The sequence below is a fragment of the Protopterus annectens genome, chromosome 13.part0 (assembly GCF_019279795.1).
Source record: "Protopterus annectens isolate FY-2018-M chromosome 13.part0, PAN1.0, whole genome shotgun sequence".
NCBI classification, from domain to species: domain Eukaryota; kingdom Metazoa; phylum Chordata; order Ceratodontiformes; family Protopteridae; genus Protopterus; species Protopterus annectens.
Window position 1 is genome coordinate 1,263,190,154 of NC_056747.1, and position 16,225 is coordinate 1,263,206,378.

The following is a 16,225-nucleotide window of genomic DNA, read 5'->3' on the forward strand; positions in this document are numbered from 1 at the left end:
GTAGCACACTTGAGTAATAAAGGCATCACCTCGAGAGCAAAAGAAGTTATAACCCCCCCTATACTCAGCACTTATCCAGCCCATAATTGAGTATAACGCCCCATTTGGCATGTACCATACTAAGCACCTACAGCAATTAGAGAAACCTCAGAGGTTTCTAACAAAGAAGATCAAGGGCCTCCAGCATGTGCCTTACACAGACCAAATAAAATCCCTGTCACTATACTCTGTATTGTATAAACTTCTTAGGGGAGACTTATACCTGGCCAACAGAGCAACCCAAGACCCAAACCTAATGAGCTTATTGCATATCCATAAATCAAATGGGTCTAAGGCTACCTGATCCAGGGACTGCCGCTTCTTTGGAACAGACTATCAATTCATGTGAAACAGAGCACCTCTATGATACTGTTCAAGAGGAACGTGGATGAGTGGATGGGGCACCATAAATTCTCATTGAGGATAGAGACAACAACCCTCCTGGACATGGGCAGTCATCACTAAATGCAATCTTGGGTGATGACTAGCAGTTCTATGGTATTATATTGGGATGAAACAGTTAGGCTTAAAATTACCTATGTGTCAATAGCCTAGTAATCTCCTATGATGCTAAGATACTGTTTAACATGTCCCTAAGTGCATGCTACCCGCCCCCAAGGAGTGAGCCATGCCCCTTCACTCCTCCCCTCCATTCCTAGCTTCTCCAGTACTAAGGCCACTAACTGAATCCTGGTCGTGTGGGACACAGTCAGGTCTCCACTCCTCAGCACCACGGAGCAAGTCTGTATGCAAACAGGAATTAGAGCAAACATCACTTGATGGCTGTCTTCATGACAGCTGCGTCACTGATGGTTGTCTTCATGACAGCTGCATCACTGATGGCTGTCTTCATGACAGCTGCATCGCTGATGGCTGTTTTCATGACAGCTGCATCGGAAAGTATCTTGCCCTATATGGACTGAACAGGTGTGTTCATGATGGCTGTCCACAGCACTGAAAAGGCAATGGATAAAAAAGTGTAACAAAAATGTGTTTTAATGCAAATCAATAGGAAATTATGTTTAAATACGTTGCCTAACCACATAAATGGCTAGAATAAGCATGCCCATATTATAGCGTTATGTATAATGCATGCTCTTCTCTACTTGCTGGTAAATGTAAAACAAAATGTGCTGGCTGTAAGATAAATGTACACAGGTAAAGAACAGAAAGCTCCACCATCCAGTGTACCCCAGACATAACTTGAAGCATTTCCTACCATTCTGTGACATGTACTGTGCCTGACTGGACATGACACTGCTGTTAGTCACCATGGTGAATGGGACTGAAAGCTGGACGTTAAGTAGCTGCAGACGTTCCTTCTTGGCTGTAAGACTCATGATTTGTTCCTGCAGGCGCTGATTCTCCTGCTGCAATGAGTGCAAAGATTTCAGAATTTCTACAACTGTGGAAAGAGAAACCAGACAAATTACTATTGCTTGCAATTACATAACTTATTTTAGCACACTACAGTAAGGCTACGGCAATGATACTAAATAATCCGCCAAAGTTCAACTTATTAACCAAGAAGGACAGAATATCGATTAACAATAAAAGCATGCTACAATCTTGGATTATCTAAGCAAGCACTTTATAGCCTGGATCACAAACCATCCAAGGAAGAGTAAAAGTGACTCAACACATTCATCAGCAGCATGCATGCATTATATATGACTTAGAGCCTGCAGGACTAAGTGTGCTGCAATCACTACTAGCAAGGCAATTACTTCTACTGAACTTATGTTCTGGATAAAAAAAAGCCAGTGATGCTGGTAGCTACTGAACATTAATCATAATATAAATTATTCTCTTGAAGGCTTAAAGATTAACGTGTCATTTTGTTAAGAAGGTCATTCTACTGTTGTACTCCTCTCTCACCAGAGCTACCATCGAGTACAATGCATCCTTCAGCATGTACCTAACCAAGCACTTGTAACAGCTTGACAGACCACAGAGGTTGCTCACAAAATGAATACAGTGAGTAAATAACAAGCTCAAAGCAGACTGACTGAAAGCTGTATTCCTGTACTTGGTCTCCTACAGACAGCTGTGTGGTGATCTACACCTAGCCTACAAGGCACTCTGATCCTACACAGACGGATTTGTTGCACATCCACAAAACAAACAGCATCAGAAATAAGAATTCAAAGCACCTAACCCCTGTCTATGACACGAACAGGACATGTTGGAGGGGGAGGTGTGTGTCTCAAACATTGTTCCTTCTATGGAGCAGGCTTCCCTTCCAAACAAAGCAAAAGTTTATCCCTAATCCTATTCAAATGTAACTTGGACTAATGGATGGGGGAATTCACAAATTTACCTCTGGTTTGGCACCTATATCCTAATGGACACAGCCTGTGAATGCTTGTTGTGTACAAATCTATCTTGTAACCATAAAATTTGTTGGGAGTATTGACATGTCAGCAATATTTTGGTAAATTTGTGATAAGCTTGGTTTGGCTTAAAAAGGCTTTTGGGCCATTAGACAATAACCACCTATGAAATTACTAACATAATGCAGTCCAGATTCCTAACATATTTGCACAGTTATTGTTTTGGTATGACCTACTGCTATAAAACAGAAATGTACAGTAGAATGAAAAAAACATAAACTGACCTTTACTTCCTTATTTCATTACATTTCATAAATACATACTTCTTTTTTCTCTTTTTTTATAGCTATTGGCTGCGGACTATTAGTCGTTACTTAACTCCACTGGCCCATTTGTTTCTCCTGATCAAGGAATGGTGACAGTGTTATCTGCTTGACTTTATTCGCGTTACTCCAACAATAGCATGGCATCCATGAAACTGTTAGAATACCACCTCAAGGATTCATGCGCAGTCTTATTACTGTCTTGTTCACTCATGCACATTCATGCACTGTCTTATCACCATCTTGTTGACTCATGAATGGTCTTATCACTGTCTTGTTGATTCACGCATTGTCTTATCACCATCTTGATGAATCATGCACACTCTCATCGCTATCTTGTTGATTCATGCATGCTCTTATCACCACCACATTAATTCCTGCGGTCATGCAAAAGCAAATGTGGCTGCAGTTCGTGGCTGCACAGCTTAGTGTGCATGCATGCATGTCTTTGTTCTTCAGCTGCATGCTACAGCACTCATCTCCAAGGGCTGTGAGTCATCCACTGGTCAGGGTACCTATCTCCCCCAAGATGTGTGAGACAGTGCAAAACACTCCCACCCTCTCTAGCTGGATGTTCAAACTTACAGGTCACTAGTCAATCCCAGGATGTCTCAGTCATAGGCTACTCAGGAAAAGTACACCTTATGCTTAATGCTGGTACTGCTTTTTTTAATATATTTATTTATTTATTGATATGGGGGCTAATAGTAACAGACTTGGGAAATCTTTATAGTACAACAGCTGCACAGACCCATTTTTGAATGGCAAAAAAATTAATTTCCAAAATACCTTCTAGTGTTTGTTTCAGATTGTAAAACTAAAGCTTAAGTAAAACAGGAATTAAGTAGTTAGTGGAATACTATTATGTTTTACATTTACTGTGGAATACTATCTGAAGTTTTACTGTAATAAAATTCTACAGATATTAATACTTTTACTTGTTCATATTGTGGGCTTTCCATATAAAAAGAAGTTATATACCTACCATAACGTTACATGCTAGTTGTCCTTCATCTCACCTTCCTTCTTGCTGTTTGGGTTTGGAGCTGATCCTTGGCTCCAACTCGGCCTACTTCTGTAGCTCAAGAGCTATTTACTGGCTTGAGGCTAACCCTTATCCCAGAATGCCCAGCATCAGCTACCCAGATCTCGTTTGTGATAGTGCACACTCGACATATAAATTAACCAGTAACCTAAAACTGATTTACCAAAATAACAGATCAGAGTAAACTGCCATAAAATTACCTGGCATGTGAACCAAGAAAAAGGAAATCAGCCAGTGAAACCATAGTGAACTCCTCTCAATCCTCCAGGAAGGGGGAAGGAGAGGGGGACGCAAGAAGGAAGGCGAGATGAAGGACAACTAACATGGAACGTTATGGTAGGTACATAACTTCTTTATGTTAAGTTGTCCCATCTCTCCTTCATTCTTGCTGTTTGGGACAGCATCCCTAGCACCTAAAGACCCCGGGTGGCTCACTGGAACAGACTCTTCAGAACAGTGGAACCAAAGGAAGCCCTGCTCCAGGAGACCACATCCACTTTGTAATGAGTGATAAAGGTATGAGGATTTGCCCAAGTGGCAGCTGCACAAATTGAGTCTATGAGCAATTTGGACTGAAAGGCTACAGACGTGGCTAATGCTCTAGTAGAATGACCTTTCAGTTTTGCTGGTAGATGTTTATGCCTTAACTGATAAATAAAGGCAATGGTGTCAGATAACCATTTGGATAAGGTCACCTTAGAAACTGGAAGGCCTTGCTTATTGTGAGCATAGGAGAGAAATAATTGGTCTGACTTTCTTAGCTCTTTGGTCCTATGGAGGTAAAAATGTAATTGTGTACATCCAGTTGTTGAAGACTGTATTCTGCCTTGTTGCTATAACTGGGAAAGAAGATGGGAAGATAGATGGATTGATTTAAACTGTTTTCTGAACAGACTTTTGGTATGAAGGATGGGTTGGTTCTTAGAGAAACTCTATCTTTGTGAAACACCATATATGGAGGACAAACACAGAGTGCTTGGAGTTCTGAAACACATCTAGCTGAGGTAACAGCAACCAGAAAAAGTGTTTTCTAAAAAATAAATTTTAAGGGACATGAAGCTGCTGGTTCAAAGGGAGGCAGAATCAAAGAAGTCAAAACTAAATTAAGATTCCCAAGGAAGAGGTGGATCCTTCACTGTGGGTCTAAGAAGGGATGTTTCTCTCATGAAGGCTTTGCAGAGCTTATGAGACATTATGCTAGAATTAAGAATTCCAATATGAAAATTAGATATGGCTGCCAGTTGTACCCTGATGGTAGCAGCAGCTGCACCCGACTGAAAAAGCTCTGCTAGAAATTCTAGAATTTGATGGACTGGGGCTGAAAAAGGGTCTAAGTTTCTAGATTCTGCCCAGTAAGAAAATCTTTTCCATTTGCTAGCATAAGTCTTTCTTGTAGTTGACTTATGGGAGGATACAATAATATCGCGAACTGCTGGGGAGATACTTAGAAGCCTGGCTAAGGTAGGAAGTGGAGAAACCAAGCTGTGAGCTTGAGAGTCTGAAGGGATTGGTGCAACCTGCCTGACTGATGAATCAACAGATCTGGCACTGGGTCCAGAACCCAAGGCTGGTCTAGAAGGTGAAGGTGCAGGAACAGAAACCATATCTGTCGAGGCCAATAGGGGGCAATGAGGATCATTTTGCAAACCAATGATTTTGCTTTCTGTATGAGTCTTGGAATTAGGGGAAAGAGGGAAATGAGGCCAATCGTGGACTAGAGAGTCCCTAGGAGTTTGACCTGGAGGAGGAAGCAAGGAGAAGTAGCTGCTGCATTTGTTGTTGAGGGGGGTGGCAAATAGATCGCAGCAAGGCTGGCCCCATTTGCGGAAGATAAGGTCTGCAACTTCCTGATTCAGAGACCACTCGTGAGGCATGAGGATAGCCCTGCTGAGCTTGTCTGCTATTACGTTGGATTTCCCAGGGATGTTTGTTGCTGTCAGAAAACGTTGGGAGGAAATCGCCCATTGCCATAGCCTGAGGGCTTCTCAACACAAGGGGTAGGACCTGGTCCCGCCCTGCTTGTTGATGTACCACACAACTGATATGTTGTCTGTTTGGATCGCAATAGTCCTGGAAGGAAGAGAGTCTTGAAGAGCTTGCAACACTAGGAGCACTGCTCTCATCTCTAGGACACTGATATGCAGATGGTACTCATGAGGTTGCCACATGCCGTGGTCTGTCCTGCCTAGATAATGTCCCCCCACCTTATCAGGGATGCGTCCGTGGTCACTGTGGCTACCGGAGGGGGTTGAATGAAAGGTCTGCCCTGAGTCACCAGTGGGGAGACCATCCACCAAGAGAGGTGTCTTTTGCATGTTTCTGTAATCAGGATCATGTGAGACATGGGTAGTTCCTGGAAGGACCACTGCGTGAAGAGAAGCCACTGAAAGACTCTCATGTGGTAATGTGCTAATGGTACAAGAAGAATGGCAGCTGCCATGGAGCCTAGAACTTGCAGGACATGTCTGACTTGCCCCTTTCTGCTCTGCATTAGAAATGACACTTGTTGGCGAAGAGAAAACTCTTTCCTGAGGTAACCTTGCAAACATCTGTTTTGTGTTTAATTCTGCTCCTATATATGTAACAGATTGACAGAGCAACAAGGCAGATTTTTTGAAATTTACTGTAATGCCTAGTTGGGTGCAGGTTGATATTGTAAAATCTCGTGCCTCTAAGAGTTGATGCCTGGTGGTAGCAGTTAGGAGCCAGTCATCTAGATAGGTAAACACCTTGAATCCTTGACGTATCAGGTGAGCCGTGACTACTGCCATACATTTCGTGAACACCTGTGGTGAGACCAAAGGGCAGAGCTCTGAACTGATAATGACTGGCCCCTATCCAGAAGCGAAGAAATCTTCTGGAGCATCTGTCTATTTTGATATGGTAGTATGCATCCTGAAGATCTATGGAGCACATCCTGTTGTCCTGACCCAGAAAGGGGAGAATGGACTGCAGTGTTACCATCTGGAACTTTTCTTTTTGTACAGATTTGTTCAATCTGCTGAGATCCAGTATTGGTCTTCAGTCCCCTGTCGATTTTGGTACTAAAAAGAATCTTGAGTAAGTTTCGGATCCTAGTTGGTCTGTGGGGACTTCCTGAATGGCTCTTTTTTTCTAGCAGTTTTGAAACTTGAATAACTGCTTGATTCCTTAGATTGGGTGGGACATCTGGGATGGACTTTCTTGACTTTAGAGGGGGTTGATGAAAAGGGATTTTGTAACCTCCAGATATGATAGGTAGTACCCATTTGTCTCTTGTTATATTTTGCCAGGTTTTGGGTAGAGGGAAAGCTTCCCCCGACTGCCTCCAGAGGTGAGCAGTCGTGCAACCCATCTGGGATGCTGGAAGGGTTTGGCAGAGAAAGTTTCTCTGTCAGCCTGATTTTGTGGTCCCCCTCTGCCACAAGGGCAGCGTCTGCCATTGTTGTTGTTTCCCCCTCTGCCCCTGGAGGAAAAATCACCACGTGTGTCAGGCAAAGGTCCCTGTGACTTCCAAAACCACATCTTTCCACCCTTCTGACCTTTGGGATAAGGTCTATTAGGAGTGGAAAAACAGACTCCCACGGCAGAGAGAATCTTGCCTTCCTGCTCGCACCTGGTAAGCATGTCTTTCACCTGAGACCCAAAAAGTGAGGAGCCATCAAAGGGAGTATTTGTGAAGGATGCCCGAAAGGGTTCCACAAATTGACACAGCCGCAGCCAAGCATGTCTCCTGAGAGCCACTCCTGTACCTGCGGCTCTGCTCGCTCCATTGGCTGTCAGCCTCATGGAGGAGTTGACTACAGAATTAAGAGTCGCAAGCTGGGAAGCTATTTTGGCTGATGCTCCCTCAGCTGTAGGATCTTGTAGGGTATCTTCAAGCTCTTTTAGGAGATCCCTTTGAAGTCATGTAAAATGAGAGATATAATTCAGGGACCTCATTGAGAAGGTCGCTGAGGAAAACATTTGCTTCCCATATCTGTCCATCATCCTAGACTCTTTGTTTGGTGGATGGACAGACAAAGAAGTTTCTGCTCTTTCTTGGTGGCTGCTGCAACCACCATGGCATCAACTGGCACACCTTTAGAGAGAAATTGTTTGTCCTGGGGTGCTGTTATGAACTTATCTGGTCTCCTCGGAATAGGTTCCACAGAATCTGGAGCTGACCAAGCCTTTTGAGCCACTACAGACATGAGTGGGTCGAAAGGTGGAGACACCCAGGAGGTGGAGGGTCGGGAACCGAATGTCTCCAGGTATACAGACTTGCCCTCGGTACGGGCTAGGGAAGACCAGCTACCCCCCTGCCTAATCATTTCAAAGATGTCCAAAAAAGAAACATCTTCAGAGGGGGACCTGGTGGACCCTTCCCATTCATCCAGGTCTGTATCTGAGGTGACAGACTCAGGGGAGTCTAGGTGCTTTCTCTTGCACTTCTTCTTCCGAAGAGACTCCTCTAAGTGATCAGGGGAGGCCTCGGAAGAAGATGGGTCACCCAAAGGGGTGTCCTGGGGCATAGGTTCCCTACGCTTCTGGGCTGGAGGAGGAGCAAAGGTTGGCACAGGCACCACAAGAGAAGGAGCCGATGGAGCTGATAGTAGGGCTGCTTCAGGGGACAGCGCACTCCACATGACCTCGAAGGCATCACGATCCTGAGGCAAAGAAAGCTCCGGCTCCGAAGAGACAGGAGTCCTTCTCTGCATTGAGGGTGATGGCTCCGAGGCCGATGTGGGAGCCGAACACATCTGCGCCGAAGCTCCGAAAGGAAGAGCGGGTTCGGACAAGGAATCGATGCCACTTCCCCCCTTGGAGCCGACGAGAAAGCTTCGGTGCCCAGATCCCTCGATGGACGGAACAATCGAGGTGATCGGAGCCAACGCTGGAACCGAAGAGGAGGTGATCGGCATGGTCGGTTCTACTATCAGCGCGTCCATGGTCTCCGGCTCCAAACTAAGTGTAGTCGGAGGAGGAATGGAGATGGAGGCGGATGGAGCCGCAACCTGCTGAGGTGGGCTGGAAAGTAATTTTGCAAGGGCCTGTGATTTAAGCAACCTGCTGACTACTCTCTCCATGCCCTGATCCGATAGCCTGGAGGATCGAGAGGAGTGGGATGAAGAGCGATGACTGTGTTCACTTCCTAATAAGGGTGACTGTGGCACCGAGTGGATCGGCTGCAATGAAAGAGACCTTCCTTGCTTGTGGCTCCGAGATGGCTCCGAGGTGGCAGTTGGAGCCGAGGGAGGAGATGACTTGTCGATGCTAGTCGGCACCGACAAACTTGGTTCTTCAAGCCCAGGAGTCGGTTCCGAGGATAGAGCCAACAGCTTGACAGACTTAGAGGATTTCATTGGTTGAGCACCTTTAGCCGGGGAATCCTGTGGTTTCAACAATCCTCGAAGGACTAATTTGTTTTTGCGCTCCTGCAGGACCCTTGGAATAAATGCATGACAGATAGAGCAGGAGTCCTGCAGGTGCACAGCCTCTAAACAATAAACACAGCTAGTGTGCCCATCTGTCAGAGACATTTTCTGACAGCATTTTGAAGCCAGAAACTTTGGCCTCTTTAGACATGTTACACTACTATACTAAAAAAAAAAAAAAAAAAAAAAAGTTTTTTTTTACAGTTAAGGAACAGAAAGGAGAGCCTCTAATTTAAACGGCTGTCCTAAGGAGGGGGGAGGGAGAACTCTCTAATTTAAATGAGTTCAGGGGAAACAGAAGGCCTGCAAGATATGGAGCAATGGCCAACAAAGCTACAACACACACAAGAAAGGTGATAAGGGATAAAGAACTATATCTAGACAAAAACTTAACAGATTTTAAGAATAAACAACAATTATAATCATAGAAAAAACTATACTAAGCCTGAGCCAGCCAACCTTGCAGCTGAAGCGGCAAACGAGATCTGGGTAGCTGACGCTGGGCATTCTGGGATAAGGGTTAGCCTCGAGCCAGTAAATAGCTTTCAAGCTATAGAAGTAGGCCGAGTCAGAGCCAAGGATTGGCTCCGAACCCAAACAGCAAGAATGAAGGCGAGATGGGACAACTTAACATTGTGTATTTCAGGGGTATTAGAAAGGTCTACCTGAAGAGTGGTCAGAACCAGTAATTTGCTAATCAATTAATGTACACTGTGGATGTAGTAAAACAAAAGCACCTTAAAAGTTTACATGTCATACTTTAGAGAAGTAATACACTAATGGACTTAAACCTAAAATCTAAATCTTTATAATGATACGCTTAGGGAGGGCACATTCTGCAAATCCTGAAATTTACAGAGACCTCCAGCATAGTTTCCCATAAAAAAGGACTATTTCAACAGTGTTGTAGGCAATGTATGTTTCTGAGCTGTAAAGGGAGTTGAAAGAAAATGGTTGGATTTGAGTAATATTTACAAGACAATCTCTGAAGTCAAGGCCAACGTCAGTGGTCTCTGGCTGACTAAATTTGCAGATGATTGCAAACTTGGAGCTATCACTGAATCCCACACCAACACAAATGTTCTCCAGGAAGGGCCTGCACAAACAGCTGGTGCCACAGCCATAGACTAAAAATAATGCCAAGAAATGCATAATAGTATCCTTCGGGAAGTCATTCACTCCTGGTAATTATCATATTGCCAACACACCCCTTAGAGCTGACCTAATAGTCAGGGATTTAGGGACACACACAGACAGTAATCTAGCCTTTAACCTCTAGCCTTTAACCATCACATGTCTACAATAGTGAGGAAATCATTCTATGTTGCGTAACTTATAGACAAAGGTATGCAATCTAGGTCCAAAGAAGTTATTGTTCCACTGCATTCCACATTCATCAGACCTATAATTGAGTACAATGTCCCCTTTGGTATGTACCTAACCAGGCATATCCAAGAATTGGAATGTCCACAGAAGTTCCTCAATAAAAGAATACAGGGCTTACGTAAAATGTCCTATGCAGACCGCCTCAAGGACATATCCCTGTATTCTGTCTCCTACAAGCTGTTGAGGGGAGATCTATGCCTGGCATACAGGACATTGTCAGACCACACTCTGATGGACCTCTTGGATATCTGCAAAACAAACAGCACCAGAATTACCCATTGTAAAGACTTAAACCTTGCCTGTGATATAAATAGGACCTGCTGGAGACAAAGGTATGTATGCCAGAGACTACCCTGTCTATGGAATAGGCTCCCCATCCATGTGAAGCAGAGTTCCTCCCTAACCCAATGACCCACAAATTAGATTTATATTTGACTTATAAGGGGTCAAAACAGTATTTAACTGCTGACATGCCTAAACCTTGGGATGCGTGGACATCACTCTGTATTCACTTGTGTGAGCCTACTTTTCACTATTGCTTGTGAAACTTGAAAGCACTGCATAGTGGTGGGGGAGTAAACATTATGAACATATGCGATCTTATAGTAAAAAGACACATGTTCACCCAGTTTTGCTTCATTCAGTTAAGAACTTTCTGAGGGAAAGATTATCATAAGTATCAATGTAAATGGCTAATTTGGCTCCAATAAGAGACAGTTTTCTCAGCATAGTACTAATAATAGCCCACACCTTATTACCACATGCCCTCTCCCCCGGCACCATGAACAAAGACGGCACTCAGCGTTAGGATGTTTCAAAGGCTGAAGAAAAAAAATCAGAGTTGATTAATTCCAGTGGTCACCCCCTGAGAACTGTGAAGTATAAACTGAAGCATTTGAGAAGTTTATTAGACAAATGGAATTCATGATGAACCAGAAAATGCCCAACTGCATAAACAACAACATGCCTAAAGAAGTATTTGTGTTTTTTAAGGACACTGCAGTTCTCAACTAGAATTCACAATGGTGCTAGCCTTCTTCATAACTGCCACCAGTACAGCCTTTTCTGTAAACCCCTACATGTTATGCACCCCTTGGGGGAAAAAAAAGGGTCTGTGCTGCGACAGTACCAGAAGACTGTATAACCTCCAGGGTCTGAAGGGGAGACCCCATGACTTTAGGGGATGAAGGCCTGGGCAGTCTGAGTGGAATCTCTGACTGAGTCAGTGTGGCTTCTGTTAACTGTTAGTAACTGGTGGTAGTTCCTTGCTCTGAAAACATTTTTAAAGCTTCTCAATTCTTAGAGCTTTTATGGAGTCTGGGAGACATGCTAAGACCTTTTGCCCTTTCTATGGGAAGAAGCTACTTTTGGAAGCAGGTCCACTGTCCTCAGAGTAAACCCAGACATCTCCTAAATGAAAGCTAATAATTTATGGTACTCTCTGGATATCCTCTGCACTAAATATAAGATTTTATGGTGGTCTGCAAAGGCCCTGAAATTTCTGGCATGTGTTAGATATTTTTTTAATGAAATATCTTAAAATAATCATAATTTTCAACATCGTAGTCCTTTCCTAGGGAGCAAAATCTATAAATTACAGTCATTTGAGGGAAAATATGTCTCCTACAAAAGACACCTGTTGATAATCATTTCTGGGGCTCCTACCAAAAGAGTCAATTATAAAGCTTACTACATACAATGCTGACAGAAGCCAAAAGGTACAATTATCAATCCTCCAGGTCAACCAAGGGAGCAAATGACAAACTGTAAAGTGACAGAAGAAGCCTTAATTTCAGTGGCATGAAAGATGGTGCAGGTTACAATGCCCTTTATTGACAGACTTCCTGTCGATGGCCATGGTTTGGGATACATCCACTGACCTCTGGGAATGCCAGAGCGCAGTTCAGATTTGGCAAGAAGAACTGACATGTACCTGCAGTTTATATCTTTCATATTTATCATAGGTTCATGGGTAGGTACTAGGCTATTGGCCCTAGGGCCTATACAAGCCTAGCCAAAAATGTACCCTGGCTTTCACCACCCAAAAAAATTATTTTCCTGTGCCCCTGAAATAAACAGCCATACAGGTCTCGAACCCAGGACCCTATACACCATTGTCCCAGTAGTTATCCACCAAAGTTCTACAGCAACGGTCGTCCCTATGAAGAACATTATCAAACTCCAAAGAGGTGTGGAATGAAATAAAATTAAGGCCTACACCATTACTTTACATTGGCTTATTTTTACCAGAAATCTGCTTCAGATCTAGTGCATTTTCATATCTAATATAATTTTTTTTTTTTTTGGTTTCCTCAGACCTCATTATTACCACTCTAGTCCCCTCTGCCCTACATCCACACAGGGTCTAGTAGCCATCCTCCCACCTCCACTAAACTTACTCTAGTGTTGCTGGGGCTGGTCATGGATCTTAAGGGCATCCTGAGGGTTCAGACATCTGTGCTTCTGTTTTTTTTTTTTTTTTTTTTTTAATTATTATATGCCCTACCTACTTTCTTTTCCCCCACCTCCATGCTCGTTGGCCATGTCCGAGGACAACTTCCCTCTTTGGACTATGCCACCCCTTACGGAGTGTCACCAGTGAGCCTCCATTCCGCCCCGCCACTCTGTCAGTTTCCAGAGCCACTAATTGAACCCAGGTCGACTGGGCCATTGTTAGGGCTTTATCCCTCTATGCCACATCTTCTCTTTTCCAGTATGATAACACTGTTCCATTACCAGTTCACAACAGTCCCACTAGTAGGTTGCATTCAACAGAGAAACTGAAAGTGCTGAATTTAGAAGATGTAAAGCAAACTTTATGCGACCTCTGAAAAATAGCCACACCTGAAGGGAAAAAAAATAAGTCCAAGGCACTGGCGAGTTTTATCTGTAAGGTATGGTGCTCAAAAAGGCAAAAGTTAATTACAAATTATGAGACTGTACTTGGAGGATGATGCACTTTGTTTGTAGTTGTTAGACAAGTTTTATTTAATTTGGTGAACATACACTCCCCCCTTTATTTTAATTTGACTCATGTTCTATGAATTTAAAACAGTTCTGATAAATGTTATCTTAGCATTTTAATTCCCAACAGTATCTCATCTACACTGCTTTGGGTAATATTTTTTAAGGACTGTTTATTTAATGGTTTAGTTAATTGGTGTTGACTGAAAGTATGTATTTTACATTCTGTGTGTGGATCAGCGGTGCTGTGAGGCCTTTAGCTATGCATTAATTTCAGAACTGTGGTATAAATGTGTAACTGTCAGCATATGTTCTACTCTAAGTGACGCTACACATCAGAAAATGAATTATGGTTTTCATTATAAGACCTGGGTTTCACATCTGTGGACTACAGGGTACAAACACAAATGTGGGTACAGAAATCTGAAACAAAATACACAGTTTACTTTATGATTGAGTGAAAGGTATGCATGTTACAAGGGGCTTGGCCAATGACATTATGAAATTTTACCTACCTCTCAAGTGCTTGTTAATCAACAAGACATTCTGTATACCATGTGAATGAACAAATCATATAGGTAGGTCAAATTATCCAGGGCACCCCTAATTAGTTTTGTCTCATTGACTTTACCAAGGCAACACATATTTAAGTCAGGATTTAAATGGTTGCAAAGTGCTTGCAGTTTTAATCAAGTATAAAGTACAAAAAGAGGCTCACAGCCAGAGTTTATCTACAAAGATGTGCGACATGCTGCTGTTCTCTCTTTGGGTACATCTATTTAACTGAAGGACAAATGCAGGCAAACAGAAAGATTACCAGCCACAAGGAAGTGAAAGCTTATCTATAGCCATGGCTTGGCAATTTTTAAAAGTTTTGCTTTGAGCACATGCACATTCCTGAAACAGTTTCCATATTAGAGATGCCAAACATAAAGCTTGACCTCTGAGTACAGTTTATGTACAATTTTATAATCAACCTCCTAAAAGCAACATAAACACACAGAATTTAAAATACAGTCATCCCTGAATGTGACCCAGATTTCCACTGGAGGAACAAGGTAGGGAGGGGAGGGGTGTAAGGAGTGGTCTGCTTGCCTCTCCTACAGGAAGAGGAGGGTGGGACGCACTCAGGATGCAACATCCCTGGTGGAGAGTAGGAAACCACCACCTGTGCTTTGAGGGGAAGTACAGGACACTGTCAAAGTATAATGTAGTTGCCTATGCACATCCAAAGTATGAAGGATCATTTCTCCCTTGTTTTGAGAGTTAGGAAAGAATGTAAGCAGGTGTATGGCATGGTTAAAGAAGACTGCCACCATCTTGGCCATAAATGAAGGACTGGTCCAATGAGATACTCTGTCTGGATGGAAAATGATGAAAGGTTCCACACACACAAGGGCCTGAAGCTCTGAAACCCTTCCGGCTCAGGTAATGGCTAGTAGGAAAGCTGTCTTCTAGGTAAGGAATTTTATACCTGCAGAAGCCATTGGCTGAAAGGGTGGAAGCATGAGCTTCTCCAGACTGAAACTGAGGTCCCAGGGGGAACAAGAGGTTTTCTTGGGGGCCTAATCTGGACAACCCCTCTTAGAAACTGTTTCAAGATAAGATGTGAAAAGAGAGGAGGCCGAGAAGCACATACGGAGAAATAGCCAAAGCTTGGGTTTTTATAGAGGAGTAAGATAGTCCCTTTTCAAAAAGGCTTGATAATAAGGGATCTGAGCTTGTTGAGGGCTTCATCCCTCTTGTGTGCACCATACAATTAATATTTTCCATTTGGCAGAGTAAGACTTTCTAGTGCTAGGTCTCCTGCCTTCTTTTGGAACATTCAGGACTTGCTTGTCAAGGACTGACCCCTTCAATGGGATCAAGGTATCATCCAGCCTGTCAATATGAATGTGTTCAGGTTGGGTTGTATGATTGTGCCCCTGTTCTGCATTAACAGCTCCCCTCTCTGTGGCAGAAGACATGGCTCCCTGTTGGTTAAACTGAGCCATAGGGGTACCAGTGCTGCCTTGGCCAATCTGGGGCTATTAGAATGGCCATTGGCCCTTCTTCCCTTATTTTCAGCAGAACCCTGGGTAGCAAAGGTATTGGGGGAAGGCATACAGGAATAGGACTGTCTAAAGAAGAAAAAAGCATATGTCTTCCAGGCTGATTTCATGTTACTCCTGGAGCAAAACTTTTCTAAGTGAGTATTATCTTTGGTGGTAAAGTCCATCTGTGACACACCCCATTCTTTGACTATGCTGAGAAAAACTTCCTGATGTAGTTGCCACTTGTGGTGGTCTAACAGCTCCTGCTGAGATGACCCTCTGGTTGATTGGTTTCTCCTGGTAAATACTGTACCATGAGGTGCAGTCCTAGGGAGTTTGCTGTTTCCCAAAGGTCCATGGCTAAGTGGGAAAGGGAGTAAGAGTGAGTCCGCCCTGCTTGTTTATGTACCACATAACTTTGGTATTATCTGTCTTTACCAGCAAGACTCCTGGTTTCCATTGTTCTTTGAAGGTAATCAGGCCTTTTTAGACTGTCATCAGTTCTTTTAGGTTGATGTGTTTGTTTTTGAGCTGGGAGTCCCATCTGCCTTGAGTCTGGAAGTTTTTGCAGTGGGCTCTTCATGCTATTTCTGATGCATCTATTGTCATAATTTGGTCCTGAGGGATGAACCTGAATGAAAGGCCTGAATTAAGGGAGCATGCTTGGACCCTCTAGACAAACTCTTTCCTGAGACAAGGAAGCAGT

General features: G+C 43.4%; 1 protein-coding gene across 4 annotated transcripts in view; it reads right to left on the reverse strand.

Moving 5' to 3' along the window:
* Window positions 1–16,225, reverse strand: part of MLLT6 (MLLT6, PHD finger containing) — a 2,458,880-nt gene that overhangs the window by 165,310 nt on the left and 2,277,345 nt on the right. For all 4 annotated transcript variants that reach the window (XM_044055280.1, XM_044055279.1, XM_044055278.1 and 1 more), the window contains exon 14: window positions 1,259–1,444. In XM_044055280.1, coding sequence (XP_043911215.1) covers window positions 1,259–1,444 — 186 coding nt within the window. The remainder of the gene's footprint in view (window positions 1–1,258; window positions 1,445–16,225) is intronic.